Raw genomic sequence first — 25512 nt, 5'->3', positions numbered from 1 at the left:
ATTTTATTTTCTAGGATTCGAAAGATGCTCATAAGAAATAATATTTCATATATTGTTGCAAAAGAATCGAAAAAATATATTTGGTGGGAAAATTAATTAAAAACGTGGGCAGGGGAGAAACACCCTAACTTGAAAAAATGCCAATCTAATCCGAATCTATTTCTGATTAAATTAGATTTGTTATATTAAAACATTTGATGAGAGAAAAATCTCATTGAAAATGGTCTCTCGCCAAAAATTTTGGAATCTCAATACGTTTAAAAAATAAAAATAAAAATTTTGAAACATTGATTTCTCGTAAACTATTAATTAAAAAATCTATCGAACACACTTATCAATTTGGAAGTCCCGAAAATAATATTCTCTCCCTGCTCTTATTTTTTTAAGTACTTATATAAAGTTCGAACTTCATCCAGATTCAAGTCTACTTGAAAATATTGTTTTTTTTAACTAATTGGAACCTACTTGTAGATTACTTAATTCCATCACTATTTATGACATTTATTGGCGTCACGAACTCATGCAGATTAAATTTTGAGCGTAAAATTGCGATAACTGCGATAACGTAATATCTCGTCAGCATAAGCGATGTTGGTCGGAACAACATTTGAAAATCAGCGTAAACGACGCACGACGTATTATATACCGCACTTTAATTCCCCCTTCAACAGTAGACGATGGTCTTCATTAGAAGCTGCAGTGCGCTTTTGTTTCCCGAGATCCTTGCAGATTCAGGTACGCGATATATTCCGGAAGGGGAGGGTCGCTCTTTCCCAGGGTGCTCTCGCGTGCTGAATAAGAAATTCCGCATTAACGACAAAGGTACGCGGTCGGACAAAGGACGAGGTGCGAAAGCCATTGAAGACAGCGTTTAATACGGCAAACTTAATATATCGTCCCGTATTTTCCGGAACGTACGCACGTATATATTTCACGTGAAAGCCCCCTCTCGTGAAACTATAATGTCGCTCACAGTCTACGCGAGACAGATCATGTGGCCCGCGAATTTATTTATTCAGCGTAGAAAATTCAGCGCAGAGCAAATATTAATTAATATTTAATTATAGAATATTGAGAGAAACTACATTTTTTCTCAAAACAATTAAATTTAATTTAAGAAATAAAAAATTAAATTGAAAAAGTCGAAACAAAAGAGTGTGTGGCGTTTAGGATCCTCTTAAAAATTCCCTTTTTGAGTAAAAATATTAATCGAGTAAGATATTATTAGAAAGATTTTTAAAAGTACATCATTCTTTGCAAATAAATTGTTACATTACTAGTTCTCGAGATATTGCGGATTAAAATTCCAGTTAAGCTGCTAATTTGTAAATAATAAATGTGTTTCTTTAAGTAAAATAAAACATTGCAGTCATTGTTTTTGTCTCTGCAATAATATATACAAATATAATATATACAAATGACATTAATAATAACATTTTTATAATGTTATTATTTTTATTATAGATGGTACGAATATTTCCTTGACTCATCATTACGCACAAATGGTGTAAATTATTATATATTGATAAATTATATTGATATATATTATAAATTATTATATATTAATGCAACAATCAACAATAGCGCGATAATATAAATCCTGTCAAAAAATTTTATTTTATCAATGATATGATATAATAAAAGTATATAAAAATTCGATAACCAATTTTCTTATTGCTATCTACAATTGACTTCTATAAAATAATCAAATTTTATTATTTTATTAATTCAAAACAATTCATGATAGCATGATAAAAGTATACATATTTGTAATCGGTAAAAAATTAGCTTTAATCTATTTTTTCATATTTTTTTTATTTCTATTCAAAAAGAATTTTCTGGACGTGACTCTTTGCCTATTAATGTTAAAGGTAGAAATATTGGCGCTGAAAGGAGAGAACCTATTTTTTTAGCTTAAATATAATTAAAAGAACTTTCTTCTCCTTTCATGTTATCGTGAACTTTCTTTCTGAAACAAAACGGTTCATGATAACATGCTAAAGTACATAAATTTGTAATTAATAAAAAAATGAGCTTCAATCTAATATCTTTTTCATATTTTCTAATTTCTGCTCAAAAAGGGAATTTTCTAAGCATCACCCTTTGCTGTTAATGTGGACAGGAATATTGGCGATGAAAGGGGAGAACTTATTTTTTTTCGAGCTCGAACATAATTGAAAAACTTTCCTCTCCTTTCATCTAATTTACAATTGTACGTGGACACGTGAACACGTGCTACCACGCGCGTCAAATTAAATGACGATGAAGTGAAATTCGCGGAGCAAGAGTTTGACACGTGTAAAAACACGGGGAAAAAAGAGAGAGAGAAAGAGCAGAAACATGGAAAAGCTACGGAATATTCCCGTCGAATTCCCTCGGCCGCGCACAGCACAAATGGAATTCCGAGACGAGAATGCGGTTCGATCGCGGGGCGTCAAACATGGATTTGCTTCCTCGCGGCTATTTCAGGGATGAAAAGCCGCTAGCAGCTTGAGAGAGGAGCGGGCGCGCATTTGAAAGTCGAAAACGCGTCGCGAGAAAGTACAAAAGCTCGGCAGCTGTATTCGCAGCTGCAGCTTCCCCGGGCGAATCGTAATACTAAAGAAAGTGTGGTCCCTCTCTCTCTCTCTCTCTCTGAGAAAAGTGTGAAAATCGCGGTATCAGATGCCAACAAGACGGGGAACAGTGGAGAATGCTTAGTATTCGTCGTTGCACAATCGTCGCGGCTCTTATCCGTAATCGAATACCTTTCATCTACATAATCGAATGACTTTTAGCGGAATCGGAATGATGAGAGAGAAAGAGAGAGAGAGAGAGAGAGAGAGATCGCTGTCTACTTACCACAATTCGAACGGCACAATCCGCGCCGCGATGCGGAAAAACGGATTTACGGAGGAATTTGCGCGTCAGTTTACGCGAAGCGCTTCTCTTCTTCTTTATGTTTTATACTCGTCTTCTTAACTCGAGTTACATTAAATATATATAACGCATATATGTTTATAATATTTATGTTTAAAATATTTTCTTATTTAATTTTTAAATCAATATTAGTAACATATATTTATTTTTTAATTAATTTAATTTAATTAGTATTAAATAAATAAATATGTCAATAATAAATAAATAAAATAAATATAAATTAAATTAAATTTTTTAATAAATGTGTTAATAATATTTATTTAGAAATTAAATAAAAATATTTAAAATTAAATAAAAAATTTCTAATATTTATTTAAAAATTAAATAGAACTATTTAATGTAATTAAGTAAAAGAATTTTAAAAAAATAAAAATATTTAAGGTAAAATAATTTAAAGTGCACACACAAATTTTAAAAATAACGTTTAACATACAGCTCTGGCAGCTATACATATACACATACGTACAGTATTTTTTTCATTTAAGATGTAATTTCTTTGCGCGTAATTTTATGTTATTCCACGTGCGCTTTCACGGTACTTTAAAAAACCGTATCCTATTGCGAGCTAATCCGAGCATACTCGAGTAAAGCCATGCCTCGCCCATGGCTTGACTACGAAAACGAAGAAGCTGTGTGATATCGGATGGTTGGAAAATCGTAACGCTCTACGAGAAGGAGACGCCGTCTTGGAGGACCCCGAAGGCGCTAAAATATCCGCCTTGAGAATATCTGCTCGTCTATATCTCCCTAAGTCATCCGCTACATAGACCACAGAGCTGAATCTCTCCGGATGCGAATGCGACTCACGCACATCCGCCAACGTAGGTAGGTAGATCTTACGAGAAGAGAAGTGTGGAGTAGCGAGAGTAACAAAAAAAAATCAATTCCATCCAGTTGACAGTCTGCAGAATCATTTATTACAGATATAATATTTGCAGAGAGAGAGTGTCGCAATTACTGCCCGTCGGTGATTGATTTCAATTGAAATTTCTATAACAAATATTGCACAAGCAATAATATATATTTATTAAATATCGCTTTTCACATAACATTTTTTTGTTTAATCTATGATATTTAATAATTTGATATTTGACCAAAAAAAAACATTGAAATGTTTGAAAAAAATGTTTTTGCTGAATATAATATTGTCGAAATCGTAATTTCGTTTTATATAGAGTACAAATTTTACGTCTCTTTAAATGTAACTTTGACTTCTTTCCTGCAAGATGTATAATTGCGTATTTAAAGCAACCTTAATCCACTTCAAAATGTCGCGTAAATGTCTTAGCACGAAAAACAAGCGAATTTAAACGAGCATTTTACAACAAATTATATTTTTAATGTATAAAAATTGTATTATAATTAAATAAGATAATTTCATATTAAAAATGGATCTATATATATAATTGTGAAATATGTATCTACACTTCAAGAGCTAAATTTTCAAATAAAAATTAGTAATATTTTTGTACAAAAATATTTTGATTGCCTTTACATGTTTTTATGAAAATGCCAATTTTTACAACAATACTTCCATATTATTAATAATATAGTATAATCAAAACCTCTAAAAAGAAATCGTAAGAAAATGGACTACATTAAAATTTATTAATGTTTGAATTATTTAACATTATCTTTTATAATTAGTCAGACGAAGGGGGTTGAATTAAATATGAAGCTGTTATTTAATATATTCGCGCTCGAGAAAGATGGCGCATTACGCTTTACGAAATTTCGCTGCCACGTTTCGGCTCATTCGGTCTAAAGTTACATTATCACCTCGAGAGTTTTCCTCCGCGAAAACACTTGTTCCAAAAAAAACCTCCCCTGTTCATAAACTTCCCGAGCGAGAAGAATCGAAACCTAACATCCCCGACTATCTCCGAATCTTAATTAATTCCAGGAGAGCATACATTGCACCGCGGTCTGGGACTTTTGCGCCGGCAAAAGTTCCCCTTCAGACTTGTTCACTCACGAAACAAGCTGTTTACATACACGTTCTCCAGAATAGTTGATTTTCTCCGTACAACGGCACACCGTAAACTTTCCAAGATACGGAGAGAGGCGAAGCTTGCGCTTTTCTTAAGGATACGCAACCCCCTTCACGCCCGTATTTCTTTTCAAAGTCCCAGCAAGACCGCTAAAGTCTCGTCCTAGTGTCATGAGCGACACTAGAGAAATGCCTTTCTCGAACCATAAACGTGTTCGATATCGTATGCTCAAAAGTTACAAACAATATCAGTTAGACAGAGAGAGAGAGAGAGAGAAGAGAGAGGCGAAAATTAAGGAATATCAGCTGATTCATTTTACGAACACTATTTTCGAAAGCTATTTTCAAGATCGTTCCATCATTCGAAGAGCGATGAATGGAATGGATTCCAACAGGCGTATTTATGGTCGAATTGGATGCATCGCGCGTTCGAGGATGTATTGCGATACTGTACATATGCCATCCGGGAAACGGTGAAATATTATTTTGATATTCGTATAATATTCCCTACAGAGCCTGGAAATGCTAATTATACAATACGCTGAGGGATATGTATTGTCTTGACAGCCAAATTTGACTGATATTTCCTATTCTATTCCATTGATAGAACGCGAGCAAATTAACAATCGTCAGCTCGTTAAAATGATATATGCAGTTAGTAGATATTATGTTAAATTTTCCGAAAATTTTTATAAAGAAAAATTCTTACAAAGAAAATTTTTATAACGCGTTAATAATCGTTTGTTTTGTATAAGTTTCTCTTTGTGATATATACATATATGAAATTAGTATATTATAATCCTCTTTCAAAAATTTTAGAGAGAATTGAATACATAAGTTATATATAATATACCAGGTGTCCCATTTTAAAGGACCCACTCAAATATCTCATTGTCAGAAACACTGCGTTAAATTGAAAAATGTTTCCTACAAAAGTTGTAGGGTTTCGAGGTGGACATAACATAGTAATATTCATTTGACCTTGGGCGGCGTCTCCAAGGTTAGTGAAGGTTAACCTTAAGTGAAGGTGAGAATGAATTTTGAAGAAAATAAAAAAATGCTTCAGATAAAAGTAGTTCAAATTAATTAGTAGAAAAAGATGTTATAATAAAAAATATGGGTTTCCATTTAAAAAATTTATTCTCACCTTCACTTGACCTTGGAGACGCCGCCCAAGGTCATATGAATATTACTATGTTATGTCCCCCTCGAAACCCTACAACTTTTGTAGGAAACATTTTTTGATTTAACGCAGTGTTCTGAGATATTTGAGTGGATCCTTTAAAATGGGACACCCGGTATAATATATAATATATATAATATATAATATATAAAATAATATAATGTAATAAAATGTATATAAAACAATATACAATATATAATGTACAATGTATAATATATAATATTTAATATTTAATATTTAATACATAATATTTATATAATATAATATATAATATATAATATTTAATATTCATATAATATAATGTATAATATATAATATATAATTGTAATATATAATATATAATTAAAATACATAATTTTCACGCGAATTACTTTCGGGAATTCCCATTAAACTTTTTTGTGTTTCAACTTCAGTCTTTCAAAGATAGTCGTATCGCTCTTATAAAAGTTGCACGGGAGAAAATTACGAATTCACCAACCGACGTGCACGGGGGAATCGATCGATTTAGGTGCAAGACATTGCGACATAAAGTTCGTGCACATTATATGAAACGACTTCAAAGAATTGACGCGACTTCGCAATATCATTGCGAAAAATACGTAGGAACGAAATGTTTTTACGGAACGCTTGTTCGCTCGCACAACCCACACAAAATGTATATATCCAGCCGTGTGAGAAATGCAAATTATAGGGGATCAAATAAACCGATATTCGCGGTCCGAAACTGAATCGTTGAATTATTTTATTTGTGCCTTGTATTTCGCAGGAAGCAACACCGAGTGCGATAAATTTAAAAAGTATGACATATGTAGATACGCTATTATCATTGCAATTTACGTAGGTATATGTCGCGTGTAAAAATATCTCATACTGGAAATAACAGTCTGTATTTTTTATGACCTCAAAAAGTTAATTGCGAACAATTATCATGAATAAAAATTAAAACACCTTAAATACTGTTCCTTAAAAATTTTTCCGTCTGGACCCTATCTCTTTTGTCATATCTAACCCCTTTTGATAAAGAAAGGAGCAAGTCTAAGTCGCCGATCGGATCTCTGAGGAGCGGTTTTTTCGCTTAAGTCCGAAGCTTAAGGGACCTTCGAATACGAGCATATATGTATACGCGGCATTGTTTGAAACGCGTTGGTGTGCGTTAAGCCTTCGCTTTTAAAATGGTGGAAAATTGATGTCCTCGCACAGATCAATAATCGAACTTGGTACTACAACTTTCCGGCGTACCGGCGCACACATGACGGTGTCCTTTGGGAACAATAAACTCTGCGAAAATGTAAAGAACAATGCGGGAGAAGATTGTGAAAGAAAGGACAATACGGAAGAAAAATGAGAGTTATAAATATTCGAAAGTTTGTTCTCTCAAGAAACTGAACTGAGCAGTATATATTTCGAACGTGTGTAAAATTAATTTATTCCTAATTGTTTTAATATACTTAATGCAGAGAGCACGAAATAATAAATGATAAAAACAAGGAAAATTGATTATGTGAGATCCAGATTATCTTACTTGCCGCGGAGTGGCTGCTAAAAACAGTTTAATGGGTCAAACTGTAATTGTGTGACATTTTATTAAGTGGACTCAATTACAGTGCGCGATAAACAGGAACTTCTCTAAACGTTTCCGCGCACACTTCCGCATTTCTTCAACAACTTTCGCCACGTCATCACCAACAGTTGTAAAAATAATGAGATGATTGAAACTAAGTATAAAAACTATTGACGTACGAGCGAGACGCATTTTTAATGGCAGCGTTAAAATTAATCTTTCATGTAATATATTTCAGAGACGCCAAAAAAGAAAATTAAAAGATATAATATTACAATAATAGATAAAAATATTTTTTATTAATTTATTTTACTCCTTTAATAAAGAATTTTGAAGTAAGCTAAAGCTTGTAACCATTAATGGTATGTTAATTTACTGCACATCCATATGTTAATTTTACATCATTATATATATTATCTATCAGAGGATAATGTTCATGCAAATGCGAAATGCCATTTAATGGCTATCTCGCTTTACGACCATCAATCCAATAAAATAGAATTGATCACGTTAACAAAATTTTAACTCTATTATATATATATATATATATATATATATATATATATAATAGAGTTAAAATTTTATATATATATATATTATCAGAAATGTTAATTCCATCACGCAAATGTAGTCCTGATCTATTTTAAAACCGTGGTACATTATAACGGCGAGACATAAATTCACCATCACGCGTTCACGTTCCATCGTATTTCGTTAAATCGCCCCGACTCGGATTTATCTCGAAACCGTTGTTTTAACTCGTTCGCGAACTTAATGTTTTTCCAATAGAACAAAAATATTTTCCCTCCAAAGTCACTTAACTTACGTGGGAGGGACGAAAAAAATGTAAGCAAAAAGCTTAAGAAAAATACGGTGACGCGTTAACGATGCAAATTCTATTCTTAAATAATTAGAAATTTACATATAAATGACAGATAAATATCTGGAAAAAACTCCCGTCCCAGTATTTTTGCCCTGGGATAAAAACATAAATTGATTGTAAACAGCATGCAAATTTCTATTTGTGTTTTTTTCCCTCTCTTCTTTATTTCCCATTACAGGGGTTTCCCCCTCCCCATATATTTTATCTCGTGCCTCTATCTACGTATAGAAATATACATTAATAAAGCTTTTACGGTGCGGCCTTTCATAGACCGTGTGTCATAAGCCAATTAATCCCGGAGTAGACCATAATATGTCGCCTTTGAACAGCAATTTTACTATTAATTTCCATTATGACGGCAATAAGCTCTTTTTACAAAAGTACGCATTGCCACTTAATTTCTGGCAGCATCGGATGGACACGCATGCGTGTTCTGTGCGAGACACAATGCTATTTAACGCAATAATAAATTCTTACGTGCCTTCACAAAAGTTCAATGATTATATAGTCAAGGGAAAAGTCTGTGCAACGTGCTGTCAAAGGGTGTCGCGTGTAATATTTTTATAGGAAAAAGGTCATATATTGTGCGAAGCATAACACCTATGATATAAAGTCATTCTAAAGTTACGTCCTTGACCATGAGTAATAATCAATAATAAAAAACAGCATTAAATAGAATATCCGGATATTAATAAGTGAATGAATCTTGAAAACATTATTGTGCATATAAAACCAAGTAGCGTCGATAATTTTTTTTTATATATTTATATATATATACATATATATTATATATATATTTTATATATATTTATTATATTATAATTTATTATATTATAATATTTTATTATATTATATTATATTTTATTATATTATATTTTATTATATTATATTATATTATATAATAAATCATATTATATTATATTTTTATTTTTATTGTTTTATATTTTTTTATAAATTTATTTTATACTTGAAATATTACTGTACTTAAGAAGAAGTGACGGGTTTCCATTTCCGGCATCTCTTGTCACATTTTGAATTTCTCGCTCCGACATTTCGCAAGAAAAAATTGTGTTCATCAAGTTTCAAATCAGAGAATTTCCTGTGACCTTTCCAAACCATAGAATTCCAGAAGCCTTTCTGAATGTTAATCCCAGTAATCCTCGAAGCTATTACGATAATAGTTTGCACAACGAGTACGAATGAGTGCCATTGCATATATGTATACATATATGCTACCATATTTGTGTAAAATGTTCCGTAACTGTGCGCTTTTATCTGAAGTAAACACTTTTATTATTATCGTTTCCACGAAACGATTTCCAGCTAAATGCAAAATCGCTACATTTATGATTTCGTAAGCGACAAAATAAAATAATTTAAAAAATAAATAAATAAATAAAATAAAATAAAATCGCAGCCTCAAAAGTTACGATTGTTGCACCACAATTATTGTATAATCACAATTATATCTACAAAACGAGTTCCAAAATGTCGAGTGTATAGCCAATATATATATATTAAACAATTTGCCCTCGTTAAAATTATTTAACGATGCGATATAAATCATTAGATTTAATATGTATAGCAGAAATGTTTACAAACTGATGCAAACGGGATAATTTAATTACGTAGTCACTAACTGTCACCACACTTAATCATTTCTCGAATGTTTTAAATCATTACTAATCCAGTCGCTAATGTCGAAAATTACGAGATCTCGTATATGAAATATGAACTTTTTATAGATTCCACACGCAATGATTCAGGATTACGTGTCATTAAGCAGATATCGTTTTTTTTTTTTTTTTAATACTGTTATTTAAACGTCCCTCTGTTAACACGTCACGTTTCGCGCATTCTATATTTAATGCGCGAATCCGGTATAAAGGATCCGGTAAACCGACATGGAATACTGGAAAAATGCGAGAAAAATGGTATGTAACCAGATATTGGTTTATATGTATCTCTACTTGCAAAAATTAACTGAAACTAACATGTTTTTTTCCTTTTACCGAAAAAAATTGTATTCTCGAAGCAGGAGAACTGTATACTATATAAAATCCCTCTCAACAGATATTCTTAAGTGTTTCTAGAACATCTTCTAAAACTAAGAATATATTTTTTATTAGTAAGAAATGATCGTAGGTTTTTTTTATATAAACAGTTTATTTGATGTTATATATTTTATTGTTGCAATGTATATGATTACATACATAGTATATAATTATTGTACATTGTAAATGATTATATGTATATGATTATTGCTATAATTTATAATGCAATGCAATATTTATTACTGAAAATTTTTAGCTTGTTAGAAAAATAAATAAAGTTAATAAATAGCTCAAAAAAGAAGACTTAAGCAACTGAAGAAAAGTGTTCAATAAGTAATATATAACATAACTTAATTTAATACTATTACATAACTTAATTTCCGTTCAGGACTAAATACCAGGTCTTGTACCTCATATTTGGTTTATATGTACTGTTTATACTTTTTTTCATGGTCTTTCTTTGTCTGTGTTATAAAATAATGTACTTTTTTATTAATGTAAAAATAAATACCAATTTGTCTATATTTTTATAAATTAGGATTATCTGATAATCTTTAGAGAATTTTCCCTTCTTAAGGTAAGATCTTTTTGACTCCTATTTTAAAACAAAGTATTCTAAAAATAAATAGGAAACTCTTAAAATCGGAATACAATTTTTTTAGTGTATATATTTTATTGCAAATTAAATTTTGATCGAGATATTTTCTAATTACATTGTTTTTTTTTTGGAACCAAGATTCCGCGGAATTGTTACGTTTGTACATCGGATATTCGTCAATCAGATCAGGTATCCTCACATTAGGTGTCTGATTTAGATGTACCGTGTCTTATTTAGACGCAACATTTTGATTACGACACTTCCTAATTATTTTTTCATTTTTTTTGAAACCAAGATTTTGCGAAATCGTTGCGCTTGTAGATCGGATATTCATCAATTATAGATCCCCACATTTCAGGTATCTTATTTAAACGCAACGTGTCTTATTTAGACACAATATTTCGATCGCGACATTTTCTAATTATTTTTTCATTTCTTGGAACCAAAATTTCCCTGCATTATTGCTTTTGTAGATCGGATATACAGTGCTGGACAAAATAAATCATACACCTTACAATAAATTGAATTTGTTAGTGTAACTATTTTTTTAACAAGCAAATAGATTATTAAATACAGAAAAGTCAAAGCATTTCAAAGTATTAAAGTAAAGGAAATATAAAATAATCAAAATTGTGCTCAATTTTTTTTGTAAAAAATTTATTATCAATATTATTACATTTTGCCTTGGACAAAATAAATCATACACTTACATAGTATAACGTAGGGAACTATCAATGTTTACATTTCGTCATTCTGCTATTATTTGTCCTTTAACTGTTAGTTTACATTGTTTCTACGGTTACAATTTATGTGTTCGTGATTGTTGTTATAATCAATAATAATTGTGACGAGCAAGAACAATGTCACGGAAACAAATTTCTCTTAATATCCGAAATTTGGTCATTCGCGATCAACAAAATGGTGAATCTTATAGAAAAATCGCTAAATAAATATTCAATATCTATTGGAGCAGTGCAGCACATTTGGAAAAAATACGAAACACATGGAATTGTGGCAAACTATTCCGGACAAGGTCGAAAGCGGGCTACAACTTTTCGTGATGACAGAATCATTCGAATGGTAAAACAAAATCCGAAGCTATCTTCGCGAAACATTGTGGAATCGATGAACTTGACTGTCAGCAATCGTACTGTGCGTCGCAGACTTAGGGAATCTGGACTGAAAAGCGTGTTCGCGTCAAAGCGTCCTTTCATTAATAAAATAAATAAGAAAAAGCGATTCGAGTTTGCCAAGAAGTACGCGAAAATGTCTCTAGACTTTTGAAAAAAAGTATTGTGGTCTGATGAGAGCAAGTTTGAGTTATTCGGACAAAAACGGCGATCTAGGGTATGGCGAAAACCTGGTGAGGCTCTTAAAGAAGTAAATATTCAGAAGACTGTAAAACATGGAGGCGGTAATATCATGGTATGGGGGTGCTTTACATGGTCTGGGATCGGTAATTTGGCTCGAATTGAAAGTATTATGACGGCAGAATGATATATTGATATATTGTGCGAGAATTTAGAAGAATCTCTTTTGAAGTTGGATTTAGAAGACAACTTTATCTTTCAACAAGATAATGACCCAAAGCATAAAGCGAAGAAAACCACTGTCTTTATCAAATGTAGTCAAATAAAACTGCTCGAATGGCCGCCACAATCACCTGATTTAAACCCCATTGAAAATCTGTGGGCTTTTTTGGACGGAAACGTGAATAAAACGAATGTAACTGACAAGACATCGTATTATGCAGCACTCCAGAAGGCTTGGAAAGAAATTAATCCTGAGTACTTGAAGAAATTAGTCGAGAGTATGCCTCGCCGATTGCAAGCAGTATTAAAAACAAAAGGCGGCCACACCAAGTATTAAGCACTATTAGAATTAATTTTATTTGTTTGTTAAGTATTATTTATAAGTAATTATAAAAGTGTATGATTTATTTTGTCCAGGGCAAAATGTAACAATATTGATAATAATTTTTTTACAAAAAAAATTGAGCACAATTTTGATTATTTTATATTTCCTTTACTTTAATACTTTGAAATGCTTTGACTTTTCTGTATTTAATAATCTATTTGCTTGTTAAAAAAATAGTTACACTAACAAATTCAATTTATTGTAAGGTGTATGATTTAATTTGACCAGCACTGTATATTCGCCAAAGTGACGTTTCAAGTATCTTATTTATAGACGCAACATGTATTATTTTGACATAACATTTTGATCGAGACATTTTCTAATTATTTGATTTATGTTGGAGTCAAGATTCGCGGATTTATTATTTTTGTAGATCAAATATATATTTATCAATCAGAACGACGTTTCAAGTGCCTATTTAGACGCAACATATATTATTTTGACATATCATTTTGATCGAGACATTTTCTAATTTTTTTTAATCAAGATTCGCGGAATTATTATTTTTGTAGATCGAATATATATTCGCCAATCAGACATTTCAAGTGTCTTATTTAGCCGCAACATTTTGACACAACATTATTTTAATTGAGACATTCTCAAATTTTTTTTTTAAATTAAGATTCGCGGAATTATTATTTTTGTAGATCGCGGCTACACCTATATTCTCCAGATCGTTTCAGTTTGTCTTATTTAGACGCAACGATGACGCTTGCGTGTAACACGCGCCATAAATATAATCTGCCCAATATATATTTATACGCGCGTCATTTGTTCATCGCGACGCTAAATCTTCGCTTACTTAATTCCCGTTCGGGCCTACTCCCGTTCACCTCTTCGTTCACCTCTATGCTAATGCAAGCTGCAATTTGTATAATTTCGAAATGGGTTAAGCACGCGTCGGAGCATCCCGGGGTCGATAACTTTTTTTCTGCCTCCGCGATAGAACGTCGTTATCTGCACGTGCTCTTCTGCAACGGCGCTCATTTCGCAGCATAGAGCGCTCACTTTACATTTTAATGTCTCCGGAGCCACGCCGACATCTCGAAACGCTACCAATTTCACGGACTTTTGGATTGTAAACTCGCCGTCTTCGAGTAACCATACGTCGAGCAAAGTCGCGAAGTCTCTCGACGCGAGTATCCATACTTGTGTCAATTTTTATTTTTTTAATAGAAAATCGAGGCAGTCGCGAACTATGGAAACTCGGCTTGGACGTATTGTATAATTTTCCGTAATCGCGTGCGCGACGGTCGAACAACGTCAAAATGGGACACAATTCCAACCGGATGGATTTCAATGGTCGGTGACCAATCGTTCAATCATGAAACATAGCATTAACGGCATTAAACGCGGCTGCTGAAGCGTTAAGATGCCACGATAATCGATGTAATTACATACAAACTGATTCGTAGTCGTCGTTTGTCCCCTACAATATTTACGCGGAATAGAAAACGGCCCATATAACTTTGGATCACCCTATATGTACGTGTATAAATAAATAAATAAAATTAAAAAAAATATATATATATATATATATATATGCATGGTGTTGAGAATAAAAAAAGATCTAACGGAATTCAATTTGACAAATGGTAGAAAAAACATAACATGACTCTTAGAAAAAACATGACATTTTCCATCGTGGAATAATACGTAAAATAAAGTAAAAAATATATAAACTCTTGGAAAAATAAAGCCTCCGGCCTTCGCGTTTTTACATCTCTTTGCAAGAATATGGGAAAATTAATTCTGAAAAGAAATCTACATCCCTCGTTTGTCTAATTTGTGACATATCAATATAATCATTCGATGTAATTTTTGCTATTTTCTATATTTTTTCCAAGCTTTATATAACAAAACTACAACGCAATAAAAAAATATATGGGGCATTCCACGCCAAATCAACGACTTTTTTTCCCAACTATTTTTGATTGGCTTAATTTTTTTTTATGTTTGTGTATCCATTGAAACTAGCTTCCATGAATTTTTTTAGATTTTTATCTTTATCGATTTCCGAGTTACACATTTTTGAAAAAATTGATTTTAACAATTTTCGAAAATTTCAAATATTTATAACTTAAAGAAAAATTAAAATATTGTTATTGATAAGGTGGTCATTTTTTTGTCTTTGAATGTATTTTTCGAAAAAAAATATTGAAAAAATTAAAAAAAATATTTAATAGTGTTTTAATCAATTTTAACCGAAATTATTTTTTTTTTCTTAATGAGACCCCTTCGATTTTTTTCAAAAAAATGTATATCATTCTAGGCTTAAAAACAAAATTTTTGAGCTACTGGCGAAGAAGGGATTCAAATATTTTCGACTTTTTAAGACTACTTTTCGATTCTTTTTCAATTTTTTTTTCAAAAATCGCACTTTTTGATGTTTTACACAACTCTGATTTAAAAAATAAGTCTTTACAAAATTAACAGGCACTTATTTTAAAGTTTTAAGGGTTTTAAGGGTCAGAAAAAAAGAAAATTCCAATATTTTTAATTTTTTTAATATATTGAAATTTTCGTTTTTCTTGACCCTTTAATACTTCGAAATGAATGGCTATTAATTTGTAAATACTTATTTTTTAAATCAGAGTGATGTAAAACACCAAAAAGTGCAATTTAAAAAAAAATTGAAAAAAATGTCGAAAAATAGTCTTAAAAAATCGAAAATATTTGAATCCCCTCTTCGCCAGTAGCTCAAAAATTTTGTTTTTAAGTCTAAAATAATATACATTTTCTTGAAAAAAATCGAAGGGGTCTCATTGAGGAAAAAATATAATTTTGGTTAAAATTGATTAAAACATAAAACTTTTTTTTTATTTTTTCATAATTTTTTTCGAAAAATACATTCAAAGACAAAAAAAATGACTACCTTATCAATGACAATATTTTTATTTTTCTTCAAGTTATAAATATTTGAAATTTTCGAAAATTGTTAGAATCAATCTTTTTTAAATGTGTAACTCGGAAATCGAAAAAGATAAAAATCTAAAAAAATTCATGGAAGCTACTTTCAATGGATACAAAAACAAAGAAAAATGAAGCAAATAAAAAATGGTCGGGGAAAAAAGTCGTTGATTTGGCGTGGAATGCCCCATATGTATATATATACAAGTTTTATATATTTTACTTCATAAACATCCTGTCAATGTATGAAGGAGCGCGTTACGTTAGCAACTATTTAGTTATCCAGTCGTTACTTAACAAAGACGAAGACGACGACGGAAGACGACAAAGTGCACGTGTAGTATTTCGCACTGTCGTACTTGCGTGGTTTCCTTCGTGCAAGAAGTTTCGGAAACCGACGGGAAACTATCAAGTGTAATAATTATGATTGTTACAGCCCGTTTCTGTGCGCGTAAAAACTTAATGCATACGTAGCAAAATTTAACTGCAAGCGCTACTAATTAGCGACGTTAAATCCAACGATAAACTACGTTTTCATCGCTGATGTTTCAACCAACTGCATTCTCGAGATCAAAATACTTGTGTTCAACGTATAAATATTGTCGTATTTTGGCGAAGATTTAGAAATATTGGACAAATTGAATCTTCCAATATTTAATTGAAGCATTCAATTTTAAATAAATTATTTGTAATCAACGATCAAATTATAAAATATCCAAAAAAGTGATAAAGATAAAGATAAAATATTTATTATCAACAACGTGCGCGAATACCTTTTCATAAATTATATTTATTTCATAAAATTATTAAATTTTAAAAATTTATTAAAATTTTTTAATTTTTACTAAAATTAACTTTAGATGATCGAATATTATCTGCGTTAAAATTCGGGATAGAGTTATAATTTTATACGTTATGTAATACAGACAAAAAGTAAAAATATAATACATAAATAAAATACATTTCAGGATTACATATCATATTAAAATAGATGACAAGTAAAATATTTCTGATAAATTGATTCTTTCAATATTTCATTGCAGCATTCAATTTTAAGCAAATGAGAAATTATTTGTATCTAACTATTTGCAATCAACGATCAAATTATAAAATATCCAAAAAAGTGATAAAAATTAAGATAAAATATTTACAATATTATCAACAACGTGCGCAAATGTGTTCTCTCTCATAAATTACATATATTTATTTCGTAAAATTATTAAATTTCAATAATTATTTCATGGAATTTTTAAATCTACTAAAACTTAACTTTAGATGATCAAATATAATCTAAATTCATGTTTTGTTTTCACACGAGTTTCATTTATAATTTTATACGTCGTGTAATACAGAAAAAATTAAAAAGATATTTATGTATATTATATTTAATATAAATATACTTATATAATACATTTCAAGATTACACATATATATACATATATTGAAATATATAGAGTATATAGAATATTTCTGACAAATTGACTCTTTTAATATTTAATTGCAGCTTTCAATTTTGAACAAATGAGAAATTAATTGCATCTAACTATTATATAAAAGTTATATAAAAGTTATATAAAAAGATATAAAAAGTATCAAAAAAAGTGATAAAAATCAAGGTAAAATATTTATTATCAATAACATGCGCGAATGTGTCCTCTCTCATAAACTATATTTATTTCGTGAAATAATTAAATTTTAATCATTATTTCATGGAATTTTTAAATTGTTACCAAAATTAACTTTAAATTAAAATATATTCGATATATAAAATTATAAATTAAATTCCCGAATCTTATCGTGAACTATATTTTTTTCACTTTTCTTTTCTAATCCAATATCACGTAACATTGCGAAGAGAAGTTCAGTCAATCATTCTATGTAATATTCATAAATTTGCGCGCAGCCCCCTCGCGTATACGTTAATGCAAAAAGTTTCGCTGGAATCCCGGAACAAGATAAAGATGGAATATAAATGACGCGCAGATATACGCGCGATTAATCTGGTGCAAATTTCCGGCTCAAATTTTTCAATGAATCCCCGGCAGCTGTGAATACCCACATAAAGCCGAAATCACTTAAACTAATATATATAATATACTAAGGCCGCAGAAATTCAATCGACAGTGACGGACACATCCGTGTACGGCCGATAAATCACTGTTTCTAGATATTCGTGCAAAGCCCATAAATCGTAATCCTTCCGCATTTGAATACGTTCTCTCGATCTCGCGAGCAGCTGATATGTGAAAAGTTATTATGAATGCGTTATCCCGTATCTTCCCTTCTCTATCCATCGTAAGATAACGTGTATTTTTTATTTTTGAGTTTCTTTTTATTTTGGTTCGTTCTCGCGCTTTTTGAACAAGCACAGTTTAAAAAGAAAAATAAAATTAAATAAATAAATAAATAAAAGCATAAAAAATGACTGCTAAGAATTTTAGAATATCGAAAGGTTGAAATAAGTTGGACAACGATAGATCGGTAAACAGAAAAGAATTTAAGTCTGTTAGAAAGAAAAATTAGGCTTCCAGCAAGAAGTTTGCTGAATTATTTTCGTTTCGAGATGTCTAAGAAAGAAGAAAGAATATATTTATCTTCACATTTTTTTTCTCTTTTTCTCTCATTGTCAGATATATAATATTTATTCTTCTTTCAAATTATATTCTCTCCGTATTATCTATGCAATTAGTTTTTACAGAAACGAAAGAGAGAAAAAAATTATATATAACAAATAATAAGAACTATTATAATTAAAATACGTATATAATATTATATATTAGATCAATAATTCGTCTTTTGAAGACTAAATGGCAAAAAATGAAGGTTATTTTTCTTTCATGTCGTCATGATTCTTTTCTCATATTACAATGGTGTTAGTCTGAGAGCACGAGACTCTCTACGCAGCGTAATATCGCTAATGTAAAACGCGACTCTGTCTCCCTCGCAACGTTTTTACGATTCAATCCGGTATGTCGACAACGTTAACGGCACAACCGCTTTCGCAAAAGTCGCGAGTAACGAGTAACGAGAATGTATTTCGAATAAGAGAGAAAAAAAGAGGACAATCCATTCTCTGTAACTTTTGTACAAAGTGCGGAGATGGATTTTCCTTTTCCAAGAAACATTTCGAAGCGGGGTAAACGAATGAAGAGTCATCCTATAATATCCGAGTCGAGAGTGGCTAAACAAACTTCTCACACATGCCAGAAGAAATGGAAAGAAACCGTAATGCGATTCCCCTCCGACGTTTTCTCCATTATATTCCCCACTTAGACGTAATATTTATACAGCTTCAGCTATCCGATTCTTACTTTAAGCGATTTATATAGCGTATATATCTCGTGTGTTCGCTGAAACCAGATCTCTTTCCTTTTAGGGAATATTAATTGTTACACTGAAAAAATTGTATTCTCATTCGAAGAATATCCACACTTATTTTTTAAATATCCTATTCAAAATAAGCGCCAAAAGAATCCTTTTACTTTAAGAGGGGAATCCCCTAAAGATTAGTATCAGATATTCCTAAATTTATAAAAATGTAGACAAGAAATGAGATTTATTTTTACATTAACAAAAAAATACATTATTTTACAGCCAAAGAGAGAGAGAAAACCATAAAAAACATAGACATATTAAAATACAGAGTATGAGGCAAAAAATCAGAATCGTAAACGATTAGATTATGTTTAGAGTTATACGTTCACCGAAAAAATTGAAATGCATACTTTTCTTGAAATGCATACTTAATAAATCTTCTTAAGGCTCCTGGGTGTTCACCGCGGCCATATTGGATTGTGACGTCAGAGGCGAGAAAGCACACGCTGAAAATTCTTAGATGCCATTTTTTAATGAAAAGATATTTCGATTAAACAGCACTTCAGATGGCTTTAGCACACTCTTAAAAACCCCCGAAAACTATCCTTTTCCCTTTATAATCAATCAACATCTGTAAAATGATCGAGATATCAGACTTTGACATGCGGAATAACTGCGCATGTGCAAAGACCAGACGGACTGGGCTTCATAATATTACATTTTATAGCTGTTGATTGATTATAAAGGGAAAAGGATAGTTTTCGGGGGTTTTTAAGAGTGTGCTAAAGCCATCTGAAGTGCTGTTTCATCGAAATATTTTTTTATTTTGAAATGGCATCTAAGAAATTTTAGCGTGTGTTTTCTCGCCTCTGACGTCACGATTTCGACGTGGTCGGAAAGGAGCCAGGAGCCTTAATAGATATTCTTAATAAATAAGGATATTTCCATCTTTATCTTTGCTGGAATATCCTCTTAAATTGAGAATATATTCTTTGCAACTTCTCTTTTGCAACTTCAGCGCGCCGCAATAAATAAATATAATAAATTAATAATAAATTTAAAATAAAAAAATTAATACAATAAAATTATTTAAATTATTTAAATTTATAATAAATTTATAAATTTACCAATTAATATTAAAAATAATAATATAATAAGCAAAAATATGTATTTAACTGCGTGTCAAATATATAGAAAATATTAAATTATATCTGTAACATTTAAATATACATGTAATAAATAACAAATGTCCATTTGTAAGAATGTTTTTTGTTATCACGATTAATAATTTCAATAATACACTGATAAAAAAAAACATCCTAATATATATTCCATCCAAATATATATTCTCGCATATTAAGAATATCTAATAAGAATATTTTTTTAGAGAATTTTCCTCTTAAATTAAGAGGATCCTTTTGGCGCCTATATATTTTAGTGGAAGATATTATAAAGATAAGTGGCATATACTTGAGATAAAAATACAATGTTTTCAGTGATTTTACTCGTGAACACTTTTCTTAAGTCGCTCACGTCTTCTTTTGCGAACCACTTATTAACTTTATCCATTCTTCTAATAAACTAAAATGTTGTGACTGCATTGCAAATTGCAATTTCCAATAATAATCATCCTATCCATCGTGTGCAGGTAAAGCAGGTTAAACCGAGTAGGAAAGTTCTCTACCATTTTGCGATCTTTGCAATAATTAATGAGAAATTAATTAAAAAAGATCGGCCAATCCGCGCGAGGATAAGCGCGCGACGAAAAGCCCGATGTTACTAAACGTGCGACAAAGTGTTTGGGATTAATAATCAAGTTTAATTATGTATTGCGCCCAGCATCCGTATAACAGGGGATGTCTCTTTTCATCTCGCGCTTATATTCGCGCGGTTTGGCCGATCTTTTTAATTAATTTCTCATTAATTATTGCGAAAATCGCAAAACGATAAAGGACTTTCCTACTCGGTTTAACTCGTTTTACCTGCACACAATGGGACGATTATTATCGGACATTTTGTATAATCATATACATTGCTGCAACAATATGACCATATAACGTCAATTGAACGGTCCTTATAAAAAAAACATATGACGTTTGTTATTAACAAAGAGTATATTCTTAATTTTAGAGGCTGCCCTAGAAACATGAAACTGTCCCCTTACTTCGAGAATATAATTTTTTTCGATGCAATTGATATATTAATTATCTCCCTTTTGACAAGACTTTTAACAGTAATTTAACAATTCCGAATAGGCTAAATTTTGGTTAACGAGAAAGAGACGGAGAAGATGAATAATAAAAGAATAAAAGAATAAAAGAATTAATATTAATAATAAAAAGATTATTAATGTTAATAAAAAGAGAAGATGCAATAAATAAAAGAAATAATATTAAAAATTATATAATATATATAATAAAAAATTAATATTAATAATAATAATAAAAGAATTAATAGTAATAGTAATAATAAAAGAATTAATAATAGAATTCTATTCATAGAATTTTAATATTTATAGTACGCGAAATATAAATAAGATTGCGAAAGCTCTTTAATTCGATCGCGTGTATCTTCGGAATCGCGCGATAAAGCAATTTATTTCTTGATTACATTTTCGAGCACGTTATCGATATTTGGAGCCTCTATTCCGCGAGCCCGATTACGCGAGAGAGAGAGAGAGAGATCCTAAATTGCCATTAAAATCTCCGCGTGTCTGTTATTTCCAGGTAGCGGCGAGCCGTGGCTGAAAAGCGAAAAGTACGCCGAACTCGATACGGAAGCTCTGTTGCCCTGCGTCCTGAAATCACCGCAATGCGAGGGTCTGCACAGCATCAAGTGGTACCGCGGACCCACGAGGATTTTCATTTTCAGCGAGGACGCCGGAATTATACGCGGCAGTAACGACATCGCAGCCAGGTAATTAAAGTATTACACATCGACTGTGAATGCATAATGGCAAAAGCAATGCTTCCCGCTCGCGAACTTGACTTAATTGAGCGACTCTCTCTTGCATATTTTAAAGAAAGCGGGATGATACATTTCTCGATATGCTTCGTCTGTCGCGCGCTGCGGTATGACTTAATCTTAAAATTACCTTGCAATATAAATTATTATCATTGTAGCTGAAAGTGATTAAAAAAAATGCAAAAACAATTTTTTCTATTTTTATACAGTTACTGAAGGTAGCCTGAAGTGACATCGAAATTAGTTTTAACTAATAAATAGTGTCTAAAATGATTTAGAAGTTTTTAATCGTGCTCTTATCTCGCGTTTGACTTTTATTAGCCCTTTTTATTATTTTTATTGATATATATTTCGGAGCATGTTGTTTTATTGATTTAAATAAAAAATGTAATTATAAAAGAATAATTAAATGAAATTAAATGAAGTTAAAAAATAATTTAATAAAAATTTAATAAATTAAATAAAAGAAATAATTTATTTTCAGTATGTATTATTTATCAGATCTCGTTTCATAAGTTTAAAAATTCGTACATAATTTTTATCATAATGCGCACTTACTGAATGTAATTTTAAAAGTCTGCATTTCTCAGGGTATTATTGTCCCCTCGTTAACACATTCCCGAAATTTCTATCCCTTCCTCCAAAGGGCGGAAAGGATAGAAGTACTATTTACGCGGTTTAGCGACGCGTTATTTTTTTTTTTTTAATTGTTTATCGCGCGGTTTTGGTACCTTTAGCGTTTCCGCAGAATTGTAACTACCACGATTATGCCCAGATTCATCACTCTGTAATTGCGTTTTGTGGTTTACACGGTCTATATTTGGGAAAGTCGACTGTGAGCCTTGCAGCTTTAATGTGTGCTGCCTGTTAAACAAATATGTTACCTAACTTGGATATTTCGAGCGTGAAGAACTTTCGCGATTTTGGTAACTATTGCAAACACTAATTGTCTCAATAATGTCCGATTAGCCATTATCCCGACAATTGTTATTATTTACTTTTGCACACGAAATCATTGTCACGTCGTATTTATCGATACATTGTGTACGTGCTTTTAAAATACGTGTAAATGCGGATACGTCAATAAACAAAGAATTAATAAATTAATTTATGTTAATGTGTGTGTGAAAATATAATTAAATACATAATTTAATATTAATAAAGAGACAGAGTTTTATACTATAATTCTATACTATATTATATTCTGTACTCTATATTCTATACTGTATTCTATACTATACTATAATTCTATTCTATTATTATAAATCTAGTTGTTATATAATGTTAAAAATGCTTAGAAAAAGCTACTAGCATTAATAGAAATTGTGTTATTGAATTATTGGCAATGAAAATAATTTAATTAATTATTTAACACTGTGAAAGTCTGTAAAATAACAATAAAAATAAAAATAATAATAATGTTAAATAAAAATAATAATAAAAAACATATTGATTTATACTTGCAAAAATGATAATGACTATGGAATACAAATTCGAGTCTAATTCCTTAGCGATTTCGTTCTATAATTGATAAAACGGTATTTTTCTATACCAATTTCCATTAATAATTAACAGATCGTTATCTTCGGAATAATTAATAGCTAATGGAATAATAAGCTTTATTGAATATAATAATTATATAATGATCGAATATTAGATTTTTCATAGTCTCATCCATCTTTACTTTCTCAGAGACTGGTTAATAAAAAAATTCAAGAATTTTATAAAGTATAAATATATCATTCTATCTCTCTCTCTCAATCGAATTAAATAAAAATTTAATTTGCGGAACATTAAAACTTATTTATTGATAGATTTTATTTTCTAACCTAAGCAAATACATATGTATATACATAGCTACCGATGTATATTGTATATGTATAATCAAATTGTAAAAAATTATAGTTGAAAAAAAAAATGGGAAAATTTTGCCCAATCGTAATCAGTGCGGTTTTTCGTGCAAGTAACTTAATTTCGCGATTTAAAGTGACGCGATTAACGCCATCAACGGAAAAGCGCATAACAGATTAGCCGTTAATAAACGGAAGCTTTCATTCAATTAGCACCCTTCAACAGCCATTATTGTCCTTTCTTTTCCGCCTCGCGTGAATATTCTGGCTTGGAAACACTTCACTTTTTTTGTGGGGAATGAAAGTATTAGTGGCAACAACAGTTTTCACGTGAAAAAGAGAGAGAGAGAGAGAGAGAGAGAGAGAGAGAGAGAGAGAGAGAGAGAGGGAGAATAAGAGAATTCCGACAATATATACGGTAGAAAATGTTCGTTGTACACTTGTACACACGTAACTACGCTTTTTTGTGGGAACGAAAGTATTAGCAGCGACAATTGTTTTAAAACGTCGGGAGAAGAGAATAAGAGAATTCCTGCATTATGCGAGAAAACATTCGGTATGCACTGCATTTCATTGATTTTTGGCAGCATGCACCCTCTTCGTATATACAATATACATGTCCAAAAAATAACGAGGTCATTTGCAGTGATACGATAATAAAGACAAGGCGGTTGATGAGCGTATACAATTTTTTGAACTATAACTTTCATGTTATTATGTGATAATTTGCTTTTTAATTTTTCAGTAAATCGTGAAATATGAAGTGAAATTTTTGTTCGCAGATTTGTATTTTCATTCTCTTCCGAGAGATGTACCTTTTGTTTAATAAATTTATAAATAAATTTACTGAAAATTTATTTAATAATTTATGTTTACTATAAGATAAAATGTTTTATTGTCGATATTTTATTTTGTGCTATTATATTCAAACTAATTTCCTCTAATTTCAACTACAGTTCAATACAGTTTAGTACAGTAATTTCACAGAAACCTCGCTTCTCTATTTGCTATTATGGGCTCTTTGATACATTTTGCGGCAAAGATCTTTCATAGAGACAGAGTCCTCTGTGACAAGCACTAAATTTCTGTTGCAACATATTCCCTCTAGGTCTCTCAAAGCCTTTAATGAAATGTTACAATACAATGCTGATATTGTCAAACGCGACATTTGAATTATAGCGCGTTTTGCGTAATTGGAAATAAATACTTGATTAAACTGACGTGTTATCTAAACAGTAAATAAATAATATTCTGTTTCGCTTTATCTATTCATTATGTAATTGTATTATCAATGTTTCTGTTAAATATTAATTTTATATATACTGTATATGAAATATTAATAATAAATATTAATAAATATAATAATAA

The 25512-nt window shown here is 30.8% G+C and overlaps 1 protein-coding gene across 1 annotated transcript in view; it reads left to right on the top strand.

Annotated features, from left to right (window-relative positions):
* The window catches only part of Nrm (neuromusculin), a 246140-nt gene that overhangs the window by 130642 nt on the left and 89986 nt on the right, over positions 1 to 25512 (top strand). The window contains exon 2 of the mRNA XM_083052589.1: positions 22057 to 22246. Coding sequence (XP_082908715.1) covers positions 22057 to 22246 — 190 coding nt within the window. The remainder of the gene's footprint in view (positions 1 to 22056; positions 22247 to 25512) is intronic.

Source organism: Prenolepis imparis, unplaced genomic scaffold (assembly GCF_030444845.1).
Source record: "Prenolepis imparis isolate NDT839.2.m4 unplaced genomic scaffold, iyPreImpa1.0 SCAF_13, whole genome shotgun sequence".
In the NCBI taxonomy this organism is placed as follows: domain Eukaryota; kingdom Metazoa; phylum Arthropoda; class Insecta; order Hymenoptera; family Formicidae; genus Prenolepis; species Prenolepis imparis.
The sequence above is the reverse complement of the archived record's forward strand: the minus strand, read 5'-3'. Positions and strand labels throughout refer to the sequence as shown.